Consider the following 13,661-nt stretch of genomic DNA (forward strand, 5'->3'; position numbering starts at 1 on the left):
TTGTAAGTTCTATAAACTTTTTATCAACCATGTAATTAAAGGAGAAAAACAAGTAAGGTGAACCGGTCATGAGGTGAGGGCATTATGGCTTAGTAAATTAGAGTCAGCTTGCCATAATGGAATGTCTTGAATTCAGAAGTCCTAACTCTATAACCAACAGTTATTTGTTCTAGGACAAGCCGCTTCTCTTTGGCTCAAAGTCTTCCTCTGTAAAACAGGCATCTTGCTGCCTTACTTACGAAGTTGTTAAGAGGATTTAATGAAATATTATACCCTCTCGGGAAAGGTGAGGCCCGCTACTACGGGAAGGGCAACATGAGACCTTTCATCACCTAGTAAGAAAAGGCACTCCACAGGGTATAAAGCAGGCTTGGGATATAGGTCTAGTAACAAAGGAGAAAGGAAAGTCCAGTCTCTTCCTGCAGCATTATTTGAACCTCTTTCACAGCTTAGAATGGCCCCGACTATCATCTGCTAGCGGAAAAGACAAGCAAAATCCTCAAAGGGTAATTCATCATGAAGGTCTGGGCTAACATATGGGCTTCATGTTAAGGTTTTGGGGTGTGAAGGGAAGGGTGTGTGTGGCTAAAGCCAGGAGGCTCAGCTGCCAGAACAGGTTGCTGGTGCTTTGGAACAGCAGCTGAGCGTATAAGCACACGTAGTAAACTAAAAAAAGTCGGAACTTTGAAGTCTAACTGTGGATCACCATGAATACTGAGGAATGTGGATCATGCCCTTGCTGGGAGCAAAGGGCAATCCTGACCCGACTGCAGAATCAGTTTCAATAGCAATGCCGCAGCCATAGACTCAGAGGAAACAAGGGAACGATAATAATGTCCTTTTATCCCTCCAAACGACCTATGAAAGCGGATGGTCTCTTTGGTCTTAGGGAACTCCTTAGGTTCTAGGAAAATTCAAGGGGGGAGTATAGGAGATAGCACTCAAGGGAAAGTATAGGATTTTCTACTACACGGAACATCTCTAGACCCATGTAACTAGTTAGAAAAAACAAAGATGTTGGGGTGCCTGGGTGGCTCAGTCAGTTAAGCGTCTGCCTTCAGCTCAGGTCACGGATCGAGCCCCACGTCAGGCTCCTGGCTCAGCTGGGAATCTGCTTCTCCCTCTGTCCCAACCCTGCCCATGCTCGCTCTCAAATAAATAAATAAAATCTACAAAAAGAAAGAAAAGAGAAAAAACAGAGATGTAATATTATTTGTACCCCATGCATAACGGTTATACTTGCAATGAAACAGGAACATTTAGGATCCCTAAGGAAAAAGGTCTCAATAGTGCTGAGATAAAGAATCGTGTACCCATTACTACTTGTTACTAGTCTAGCCTGTTTCTTGGTTTCTGGCAAATGACGTGGGCCAACTCTGTGCCATCCCAAAAGTGCCTGAATCAAACTATGAACTCTCATGTTATGTAAGAACTAACAGTTAAATTATTTGAAACTTCAGTTTAGTAATAACATTTTAATGTAAACACTTACACATTAAAACCATTAATAGTAGCATATTCTTCTGCAGTCCATCCCCATTCAGCTTCCAAAAAGATATTAATACCTTTCTGAAGAAGAAGCTTGACTATATCTGTACATTCATAAGTTACAGCAAGCATGAGGGCTGTTCTAAAATGACAGAGAGATAACTTCACCCTTAGGAACTTAAGAGTTATTTAAACTGCTAATTTGATATACTTTATCAGGTTAATATCTTGCCTGCCAGTACAGAATTAACCATTAACATTTTCAAGTGTTCACCTTTGTAAATTACCTCCATGGCGAAAATGAAAGGACAAAAAAGGAGCCTCTTTTCCCACTCGGGTAGAGTAGAAGTTGCTATTTTAATGTCCTTGGATGAACAAAAAACTATGCTGAGGTCACTTGTCTGAATAGGTGAAGATTTTAAGAAAGAATTCCCCATTTCTTTCTCAATCTGATAGTGTGAACTTCCAAGTCATCTAGAGGCCAGGTCCGTATAAAAGCTATTTGTGAGGGTGCCTGTGTGACTCAGTCATTGAAGTGTCTGCCTTCAGCTCAGGCATGATCTCAGGGTCTTGGGACACAGCCCCACATCTGCTTCCCTGCTCTAGCCCCTCCCCCTGCTCATACTCTCTCTCTCTCTCTCAAATAAATAAGATCTTTAAAAATAAAAAATTAAAAAGCTATCTGCAGTCTTAAAATAACGGTGTTCATAGTAATGGTAACAAAATAGTCATGCTTGCAGTTATGGATGCTAGGATAAGCCTGTGGTAGGCACTAAACTAAATGCTATCTATATAAAATATTATTTACACACAACCACCCTTGAAGGATACATTATTATCCTCCTTTTCATATCAGGAAATGTATCTGGTGATGATGAGTAATGTGTCCAAAGTCACACACCCAGCAAGTAGGAAAGCTAGGAATTAAACCGACTCCTGTGTCAGTCTAAAGCCCATCTCTTTTCTCTTTATCACCCACCTATGATTTGTCCTCATTAAAGGAAAAGTCTATTCAATTAACGTTATCGTTCGTCCTTCTACCCTTCCCAATGAAAACAAAAAATATATATATACTGAACATGAAAAAGGATGATGAGCCCATAGTATCTGGTAATAGTAATTAATAACCACTCAGGGATCATCTAATATCAATATTCTTTAAAAAAAACATTTTAAAACAAAGAGTCATCCAAAAGACAAAACAACTCCTATTTATGTTTAATATGCATCTTTTAAGGAAAATATATATGAAGTAGAAGTTTCAAAAAATACTATAAAAGGGTTAAAAAGTTCAAAATTGTGTCATAAGTAAAAGAAAAGTTAGGCGTCCACACTTTATAAAGCTAGTAAAACTAATATGAAACCCTTTTAGCTAATATATAATCATACCAAAAAAAGGCTGTAAATGACATCAGTTAATAATATGAAGGAATATAAATTCTGCCATATACTGTTCTTCATGTTGCCCCAACAGAATAATTGCTTTATGCCTAACTAATGTCATGTTGACATTTTCACTATATAATTATAAATTAATCCTCTTCTTATTAAGTTAATCTTTCTGACTTGAGTAATTGTTACCACTCTAGAACAATATACAGTTTAAAAAAAAACCCCAAAACTGGTGTACCTCTTATATATATCAATTGCATGTATGTTTGCTCCTCTTTCCAATAAAAACTGTACTATTTGCTGTTTGTTTCCAGCTACAGCAACTAAAATTGGTGTGAGGTCTTCCTGTAAAAGTGCAAAAGCAATTTATACTTTACAAAAGTACATATTTCCATACTGAATTTTAAAACTTATAAAGGATCCTCTAAACTTAAACATATAACATAGAAAGTACTCTCACCCCCTGTGCTTTCACCAGCTCCGCCTTCTCTTTAAAATACCCCTTCTCAGGTGGCCTGGGTGGCTCAGTTGGTTAAGCGTCTGCCTTGGGCTCAGGTCGGCTCAGGTCATGATCCCAAGGTCCTGGGATCCAACCCCAAGTCAGGCTCCCTGCTCAGAGGGGAATCAGCTTCTCCCTCTCTCTCTGCCCCACCCCTCTGCTCCTGCTCTCTCTCCCACTCTCTCTCTCAAATAAATAAATAAAATATTCTTTAAAAACTAAAATAAATTAAAAATGGGGCGCCTGGGTGGCACAGTCGTTGGGCGTCTTCCTTCGGCTCAGGGCGTGATCCCGGTGCTGCTCTGGGATCAAGCCCCACATTGGGCTCCTCCACTGGGAGCCTGCTTCTTCCTCTCCCACTCCCCCTGCTTGTGTTCCCTCTCTCGCTGGCTGTCTCTATCTCTGTCGAATAAATAAATACAATCTTTTAAAAAAAAACTAAAATAAATTAAATTAAGTAGTCCTCCTACACCTCTTCAACAGCTTCACTGCAGTCATTCTCCAAAACTCACTTCAAACATTGACTGGTTCCAAGAATCTTGGCTTCTATCACAGTATTTCTCATGGTATACTCTAGTTATTTTATCGCACCCCATCTAAACCAAGAGCTTCTTGAGGAAAGGGATTATTTTTTATCTCTGTATCTCCAAACTCTACAACATAGCAGTAAATGTTTTAAGTATTTTTATTGAGTTAACAACCTAAATGATTATCTCTGGAGTAGTGTTCCTTAAATTATATTCCAAAGAACATATTCTTTGCTGGAAGGTAAGTACTGTGCCCCAGTAGAAAGACTCAATGATCATCTATGTTTGAGAAATACTACAAAACTGCACTACATACCTACCGCAAAAGAAATCCGTTTAAGTTTGCTTATCGCCATTTGACAATACTTTTTTTGTGGCAAACATTAACATTTGAGAAATTAGAGTTTGAGGGATATAGTTTTGAGAGCTTTTCAATAAAGGTGAAGGTTTTCTCCCGGTTATACAAATGTGCTTGATTCTCTTCTGTCAATGGCATCAGGATCCCAGATGTCAACATAAAGCACTCTTTATGTCAACATAAAGCTCCAAATGGGTCACTAAGGAGATGGACTCTGAATTAAAAGAGAGCTTTGGGGCACCTGGGTGGCTCAGTCAGTGAAGCATCTGCCTTTGGCTCAGGTCATGATCCCAGGGTCCTGGGATCCAGCCCTGCATCAGGCTCCCCTGCTTCTCCCTCTCCCTCTCCCTCTGCCCTTCCTCCCTACTCATGTTTCTTCTCTCTCCTTCATGCTCTCTCTCAAAGAAATAAAATCTATAAAAAAATACATCATCAAAGTGAAATCTTAGACAGCTATTTCAAAATATTTTCATTCAGGGCATGCTCAAGCTTCCAAATATGAAAAATTGACCTACCTAGGTCAACCAACAGTGTTTCTGTAAGAGCAGTGGTAGAAGGTAATGCATGTCATAGAAACAGCAGGTGGACTGGTAAGTGTGGTTATCAACTACTCCCCATGTACAGCTACCACCCCACTGAGGAGCTACACAAGGCTGAGCAGGAGCTACTCTCTAAAATGGGAGAGCCCAGTGTGCTACATGGTGGGCAGAGTAGCTGTGAGCACAAGGACATGCCCCTATAGGATGTCATGACCTGATCCCCTTGCTCTCATCTTCAGAACCTTCACCTGCTGCTTTCTCCTCCCACACGCACTCACCCAAGTTACCCCGCTGGGTCACGCACGGTCTCCCACCCATCCCCAGCAGCACCCATTTCCTAAGCCCCTGCACAGTACCCAGCCTCCATCATCTCCTCCCTCCCCTCTAGCCCTTCAATCCTTTGTGGGCTCCGAGCCCACCATCCACTCCCAAGCGCTAATGGGAAGATTTTGTTCTGGGGTGGAAGGGTGGCTGGGAGACAGAACTTTGCCCTTTCCGTGGGCATTACCTTTCTCTAGCCCTCCCTGCCCTGGCCTTGGAGTTGTTTCCATGATGACAGAACTTGATGTATAGAATTCAGTATATATATTATATATATGAATAAATATGTAAATAAAATGTGGCTAAATAATTTATATATATACATATATATATATATATATATATACTTTCAAATACTTTATATGTAAACTTGATCTGTACCTTGTTTCTTCCTTCAATATCTACATTGTATGAGAGCAGCTTCTCTACTATTGAGACGTTCTGACCAGCAGCAGCATAGTGGAGAGCAGTATTGCCATTATAGTCCATACAATTTGGATCAGCGCCATGTTCTAAAAGGATGGTTACACAGCTCTCCTCTTGGCACTGCACGGCCTGTCAGTATTATACCGATAAAGAGAGTGTAAATTCTGAGAATTTAAAGTAAACATGCCACAAGTTTCACCAATTAGTTATGTTTAAATGCAATACATTTTCATTCTAAGTAATTAAATCAAATCCATCTCAGGCAGACACAGCGGCTACAATATACCTTCATTAGCGGGGTCCTAGCTTCTTGATCATAGAGGTTAAGCTGGCAATTCCTGTCTGCTAGAAAACTCACCACATCTGGATGGCCAGTGGCACAGGCCAAATGGAGAGCCGTCCTATGAAAGTGAAGGAACTTTTTAGGAAATTACAGTGCACTATTTCAAAGCATGCAATTAATTCATGTAATTGTAAACGTGAAATAGCATCTTATTCCTATAACTCCAAAACAAAGACTTAGTTTTCTTTTGAAGAAAGGACAATATTTATTAGTGATCATTCACCACAGTAATAAAAGAGCAGCCTCTCTGATTAGGTAGAACATGACCTCAGGATTCAGCTCAACTTGGGTTTGAATTCTACTTTAATTCTGTCACTTCATAGTTGTCGCTTAGCCTTATCCTCAATTTCCTCATCAACAAAATGGGGATAAAGATAGTTATCTCAGGTTCCCTGCCTGGCTCAGTCTGAAGATCATGTGACTCTTGATCTTGAGGGTCGTGAATTTGAGCCCCATGTTGGGTATAGAGATTACTAAAAAATAATAATAATAAATAAATAAAATAAAGAGTAGTGATCTCATCTATGCAAAGTGTTTAGAACAGTTCCTACCGAAGAATAGGGAGTTAAGATGGCGGAGGAGTAGGAGACACCGTTTTCAGCCGATCCCCCGAGTCGAGCTGGATAGGTACCAGACCAGCCTAAACAACCACGGAACCAGCCTGAGACGCAGGAAGACGCATCTGGATCTCTACAAATGAACATCTCCAGCGCTGAGTATTGAGGTACGAAGCGGGGAGCCATGAAACTGTGCACAGATATCGGAAGATAAACGGAAGGGGGAGGGAGCCGCCGCGTTTGGGCGCCAGGAAGCGGCAGCCACTTGCACGGGGGAGCTGGTGGGCTCGAGGACGGCACCCGCAAAACATCAGACTGAGACCGTGAGCCGGGTGCGCGCGCCACCAGGCATCTCGCAGAACACCGGAATCCCGGTGCGCTCACCGGATCCAGACTGAGATCGGGAGCTCCAGGAGCGCGCGGGGCAGCTGGCGGCTGGTGGCGTTAGAAACACAAAGGACAGAGACGCGCAGGCCCTGGAAGTGAGGGCTGGGATGCCGGGTGTGGGGCGCACATCCCGGGACGCTGCAGGGTTGAGCAGCACCAACAGTAGCAGAGTTAAATTGGCCAGAACATTAGTAGAGAACGGGCCGCAATCCCTCTGTTCTGTGACAGAGGCTGAAATTTGGCCGCTGCTGCTCTGACTCTCAGAAGAGGCACAGCAAACCGCCAGGGAAAGCCGCCAGAGAACAAAAGCCTGGAAATACCGGCTCACAGCGTGCCCATCCCCATCCCTGGGACGCGGAGACTCTACCCAAACAGGGTTGCCTGAGTATCGGCGCGGCAGGCCCCTCCCCCAGAACACAGAAGGCAGGCTGAAAAATCAAGAAGCCCACAACCCGGGCGCCTGGGTGGCGCAGTCATTGAGCGCCTGCCTTTGGCTTAGGGCGTGATCCCGGCATTCGGGAAAGGAGTCCCTCATCGGGCTCCTCCACTGGGAGCCTGCTTCTTCCTCTCCCACTCCTGCTGCTTCTGTTCCCTCTCTCGCTGGTTGGCTGCCACATAAATAAATAAATAAAATCTTTAAAGAAGAAGCCCACATCCCTAAGATCACTATAAAACAAGGGGCACGGCCTGGGACCCAGTCAATAATTTGGGCTCTGGAAACCCCTCAACCTCTCCTCATCAGAATGACAAGAAGGAGAAGCCCCCCCCAGCAAAGAAAAGACAGTGAGTCTGTGGCCTCTGCCACAGAAATAATGGATATGGATGTAACCAAAGTATCAGAAATGGAATTCAGAGTAACAATGGTCAAAATGATGAGTAGAATTGAAAAAACTATTAACGAAAAGGTTACTGAGAATATAGAATCCCTAAGGACAGAAATGAGAACGAATCTGACAGAAATTAAAAATTCTATGAGCCAAATGCAGGCAAAACTAGAGGCTCTGACAGCCAGGGTCGCAGAAGCAGAGGAACGGGTTAGTGAATTGGCGGATGGGTTAATAGAGGAAAAAATGAAAATAGAAGATGGTCTTAAAAAAATCCACGCCCATGAATGTAGGTTACGGGAGATTACTGACTCAATGAAACGATCCAATGTTAGAATCATTGGCATCCCCGAGGGGGTGGAGAAAAACAGAGGTCTAGAAGAGATATTTGAACAAATTGTAGCTGAAAACTTACCTAATCTAGCGAGGGAAACAAACATTCGTGTCCAAGAGGCAAAGAGGACCCCTCCCAAGCTCAACCACGACAAACCTACGCCACGTCACGTCATAGTGCATTTCGCAAATATTAGATGCAAGGATACAGTATTGAAAGCGGCCAGGGCAAAGAAATTTCTCACATACCAAGGCAAAGGCATCAGAATTACGTCAGACCTGTCTACACAGACCTGGAATGAGAGAAAGGGTTGGGGGAGCATATTTAAAGCTCTTTCAGAGAAAAACATGCAGCCAAGGATCCTTTATCCAGCAAGGCTGTCATTCAGAATTGATGGAGAAATAAAGACATTTCAGAATCGCCAGTCACTAACCAATTTTGTAACCACGAAACCAGCCTACAGGAGATATTACGGGGGGTTCTATAAAAGTAAAAAGGCCCCAAGAGTGATACAGATCAGAAAGTTACAGCCAATACAAACAAAGACTTTACTGGCAACATGGCATTATTAAAATCATATCTCTCAGTAATCAGTCTTAATGTAAATAGTTTGAACCATCCCATAAAGCGCCACAGGGTTGCAGATTGGATAAAAAGAAATGACCCATCCATTTGCTGTCTACAAAAGACTCATTTCGAACCCAAAGATGCATTCAGACTGAGAGTAAGGGGATGGAGTACCATCTTTCACGCAAATGGACCTCAAAAGAAAGCTGGGGTAGCAATTCTCATATCAGATAAATTGGATTTTAAACTACAGACTATAGTTAGAGATGCAGAAGGGCACTATATTATTCTTAAGGGAAGTATTCAACAAGTGGATATGACAATTATAAATATATATGCCCCCAACAGGGGAGCAGCAAGATACACAAGCCAACTCTTAACCAGAATAAAGAGACATATAAATAAAAATACATTAATAGTAGGGGACCTCAACACTCCACTATCAGCAATAGACAGAACACCCTGGCAAAAACTAAGCAAAGAATCAAAGGCTTTGAATGCCATACTCGACGAGTTGGACCTCTTACACCCCAGAACCAAAGAATACTCATTCTATTCTAATGCCCATGGAACATTTTCAAGAATAGACCATGTTCTGGGACACAAAACAGGTCTCAACCGATACCAAAAGATTTAAATTATCCCCTGCATATTCTCAGACCACAATGCTCTGAAATTGGAACTCAACCACAAGGAAAAAATTGGAAGAAACTCAAACACTTGGAGACTAAGAACCATCCTGCTCAGGAATGACTCAATAAACCAGGAAATCAAAAATCAAATTAAACAATTTATGGAAAACAATGAGAATGAAAATACAACAGTCCAAAACCTATGGGATACTGCAAAGGCAGTCCTAAGGGGGAAATACATAGCCATCCAAGCCTCACTCAAAAGAATAGAAAAATCTAAAATGCAGTTTTTATATTCTCACCTCAAGAAGCTGGAACAGCAACAGAGGGACAGGCCTAATCCACACACCAGGAAGCTGTTGACCAAAATTAGAGCTGAAATCAATCAAGCAGAAACCAGAAGTACAGTAGAGCAGATCAACAGGACAAGAAGCTGGTTCTTTGAGAGAATCAATAAAATTGACAGACCACTGGCAAGACTTATCCAAAAGAAAAGAGAAAGGACCCAGATTATTAAAATTATGAATGAAAAAGGAGAGGTCACGACGAACACCATTGAAATTGGAAGGATTATTAGAAATTTTTATCAACAGCTATATGCCAATAAACTAAGAAATCTGGAAGAGATGGAATCCTTCCTGGAAACCTATAAACTACCAAGATTGAAACAGGAAGAAATTGATTTCTTAAACAGGCCAATTAATTATGAAGAAATTGAGTCAGTGATAAACAACCTTCCAAATAACAAAACTCCAGGCCCGGATGGTTTTCCTGGGGAATTCTACCAAACATTCAAAAAACAAATAATACCTATTCTCCTAAAGCTATTTCAAAAAATAGAAACAGAAGGAAAGCTACCAAACTCATTCTATGAAGCCAATATTACCTTGATCCCCAAACCAGGCAAAGACCCCCTCAAAAAGGAGAATTACAGACCGATTTCCCTAATGAATATGGACGCCAAAATCCTCAACAAGATACCTGCTAATAGAATCCAACAGTACATTAAAAGGATTATCCATCATGATCAAGTGGGATTCATACCTGGGATGCAAGCGTGGTTCAATATTCGCAAATCAATCAGCGTGATACATCATATCAACAAGAAAAGACTCAGGAACCATATGATCCTCTCAATTGATGCTGAAAAAGCATTTGACAAAATACAGCATCCTTTCCTGATTAAAACCCTTCAGACTGTAGGAATAGAGCGTACATTTATCAATCTCATAAAAGCCATCTATGAAAAGCCTACTGCAAATATTATTCTCAATGGGGAAAAGCTGGAAGCCTTTCCCTTAAGATCAGGAACTCGGCAAGGATGCCCACTCTCGCCACTATTATTCAACATAGTACTAAAAGTCCTTGCAACAGCAATCAGACGACAAAAAGGGATCAAAGGTATCCAAATCGGCATAGAAGAAGTCAAAATGTCTCTCTTCGCAGATGACATGATACTCTATATGGAAAACCCAAAAGAAGCCACTCCCAAACTACTAGAAGTTATAGAGCAATTAAGTAATGTGGCGGGACACAAAATCAATGCTCAGAAATCAGTTGCATTTCTATACACGAATAATGAGACCGAAGAAAGAGAAATTAGGGAATCCATCCCATTTACAGTAGCACCAAAAACCATACGTTACCTTGGAATTAACTTAACCAGAGACGTAAAAGACCTATATTCTAGAAACTATAAATCACTCTTGAAAGACATTGAGGAAGACATAAAAAGATGGAAAGATATTCCATGCTCATGGATCGGAAGAATTAACATAGTTAAAATGTCCATGCTACCCAGAGCAATCTACACTTTCAATGCTATCCCGATCAAAATACCGAGGACATTTTTCAAAGAACTGGAACAAACAGTCCTTAAATTTGTATGGAAACAGAAAAGGCCCCGAATCTCCAAGGAACTGTTGAAAAGGAAAAACAAAGCTGGGGGCATCACAATGCCGGATTTCGAGCTGTACTACAAAGCTGTGATCACAAAGACAGAATGATACTGGCACAAAAACAGACACATAGACCAATGGAACAGAATAGAGAGCCCAGAAATGGACCCTCGGCTCTTTGGGCAACTAATATTTGATAAAGCAGGAAAAAACATCCGGTGGGAAAAAGACAGTCTCTTCAATAAATGGTGCTGGGAAAATTGGACAGCTACATGCAAGAGAATGAAACTTGACCACTATCTCACACCATACACAAAAATAAACTCCAAATGGATGAAAGACCTCGATGTGAGACAGGAATCCATCAAAATTCTAGAGGAGAACATAGGCAACAACCTCTACGACATCGGCCAAAGCAACCTTTTTCATGACACATCCCCAAAGGCAAGAGAAACAAAAGATAAAATGAATTTATGGGACTTCATCAAGATTAAAAGCTTCTGCACAGCCAAGGAAACAGTCAGAAAAACTAAGAGGCAGCCCACGGAATGGGAGAATATATTTGCAAATGACACTACAGATAAAGGACTGGTATCCAAGATCTACAAAGAACTTCTCAAACTCAATACACGAGAAACAAATAAACAAATCAAAAAATGGGCAGAAGATATGAACAGACACTTTTCCAATGAAGACATGCAAATGGCTAACAGACACATGAAAAAATGTTCAAAATCATTAGCCATCAAGGAAATTCAAATCAAAACCACACTGAGATACCACCTTACGCCAGTTAGAATGGCAAAAATAGACAAGGCAAGAAACAACAATTGTTGGAGAGGATGTGGAGAAAGGGGATCCCTCCTACATTGTTGGTGGGAATGCAAGTTGGTACAGCCACTCTGGAAAACAGTGTGGAGGTCCCTTAAAAAGTTAAAAATTGAGCTACCCTATGATCCAGCCATTGCACTACTGGGTATTTACCCCAAAGATACAGACGTAGTGAAGAGAAGGGCCATATGCACCCCAATGTTCATAGCAGCAATGTCCACAATAGCTAAATCGTGGAAGGAGCCGAGATGCCCTTCAACAGATGACTGGATTAAGAAGTTGTGGTCCATATATACAATGGAATATTACTCAGCTATCAGAAAGAACGAGTTCTCAACATTTGCTACAACATGGATGGCCCTGGAGGAGATAATGCTAAGTGAAATAAGTCAAGCAGAGAAAGACAACTATCATATGATTTCTCTCATCTATGGAACATAAGAACTAGGATGATCAGTAGGGGAAGAAAGGGATAAAGAAAGGGGGGGTAATTAGAAGGGGGAATGAAACATGAGAGACTATGGACTATGAGAAACAAACTGAGGACTTTAGAGGGGAGGAGGGTGGGGGAATGGGATAGACCGGTGATGGGTAGTAAGGAGGGCACGTATTGCATGGTGCACTGGGTGTTATACACAACTAATGAATCATCGAGCCTTACATCGGAAACCGGGGATGTACTGTATGGTGACTAACATAATATAATAAAAAAGTCATCAAAAAAAAAAAAAAAGAACAGTTCCTACCACAAATAGCATCTCAAAAATTGTTACATAATATTATGATAACTATTACCGTTACTACTACTATACAAAGACAACACTCCAATTAGGTAAAGTGATACAATTATGCCTACTTTGCAGATACGTTTTAAGGATTCCCAAGAATACTATATTGCAGTGATTCTAAGAGGCTCATTCTGTCACCTTTTAATATGTCTGACATTAGAATGCAATTTATAATTCAAAATGTCTTACAAGTATAATTGGCAGAATTTTTTCAAATTTCTTATTGGTACATAAAATAGTGGGGCATCATACACTCTATGGTGCCTTACATTAAATGAAATAATGATATATACAAGAGGTCTGTTGCAGTTCTAGTCATATGGTTGGCATTTAAAGGAATTTTAGTTCTTGAAAGCATTACGGGAAAAGAGGACTAAAATAATGATTTTTTTAAAACTAATTCTTACTCTGATTTTTAATAAACTTTCAGCCAAAGGAAACTCAGGATTCAAATAAACAGCGACAACTCATTTTATTAAATATTTAGATTTATAGGGGCTCCTGGGTGGCACAGCGGTTAAGCGTCCGCCTTCGGCTCAGGGCTTGATCCTGGTGTTATGGGATCAAGCCCCACATCAGGCTCTTCCGCTATGAGCCTGCTTCTTCCTCTCCCACTCCCCCTGCTTGTGTTCCCTCTCTCGCTGGCTGTCTCTATCTCTGTCGATTAAATAAATAAAATCTTTTAAAAAAATATTTAGATTTATAGATCGTATGAAAATCAAGTATTAACCAATTACCAATATGAATATTTAATACTATTATAAATATCAAAAGGGCAGTTAAAGGTTAATTTCTACAATTTCCTATCTTCAGAAACATTTTCGTTTTAAAGGAAGGAGGCACAGCTTCAATTGAGATTGAGTCCTAATACTTCAATTTAAAATTTCTCATCTTAGGGGAACCTGGGTGGCTCAGTTCCCTGAGTGTCCGACTCTTGCTTTTGGCTCAGG

The 13,661-nt window shown here is 40.9% G+C and overlaps 1 protein-coding gene across 5 annotated transcripts in view; it reads right to left on the reverse strand.

The window, feature by feature from the left end:
* The window catches only part of LOC123778677 (uncharacterized), a 177,951-nt gene that overhangs the window by 163,507 nt on the left and 783 nt on the right, over nucleotides 1-13,661 (reverse strand). For all 5 annotated transcript variants that reach the window (XR_015722491.1, XR_015722490.1, XR_015722492.1 and 2 more), the window contains exons 2-5: nucleotides 5,837-5,951; nucleotides 5,506-5,679; nucleotides 3,119-3,225; nucleotides 1,493-1,630 (exon numbers count right to left, since the gene is read on the reverse strand). Coding sequence is in view for 2 of the 5 variants with exons in the window: in XM_087857853.1 (XP_087713979.1) it covers nucleotides 1,493-1,630; nucleotides 3,119-3,225; nucleotides 5,506-5,679; nucleotides 5,837-5,951 (534 nt within the window). In the remaining 3 variants the exon portion in view is untranslated. The remainder of the gene's footprint in view (nucleotides 1-1,492; nucleotides 1,631-3,118; nucleotides 3,226-5,505; nucleotides 5,680-5,836; nucleotides 5,952-13,661) is intronic.

Source organism: Ursus americanus, chromosome 31, assembly GCF_024610735.1.
Source record: "Ursus americanus isolate L20-20 chromosome 31, mUrsAme1.1.p, whole genome shotgun sequence".
NCBI classification, from domain to species: Eukaryota; Metazoa; Chordata; class Mammalia; order Carnivora; family Ursidae; genus Ursus; species Ursus americanus.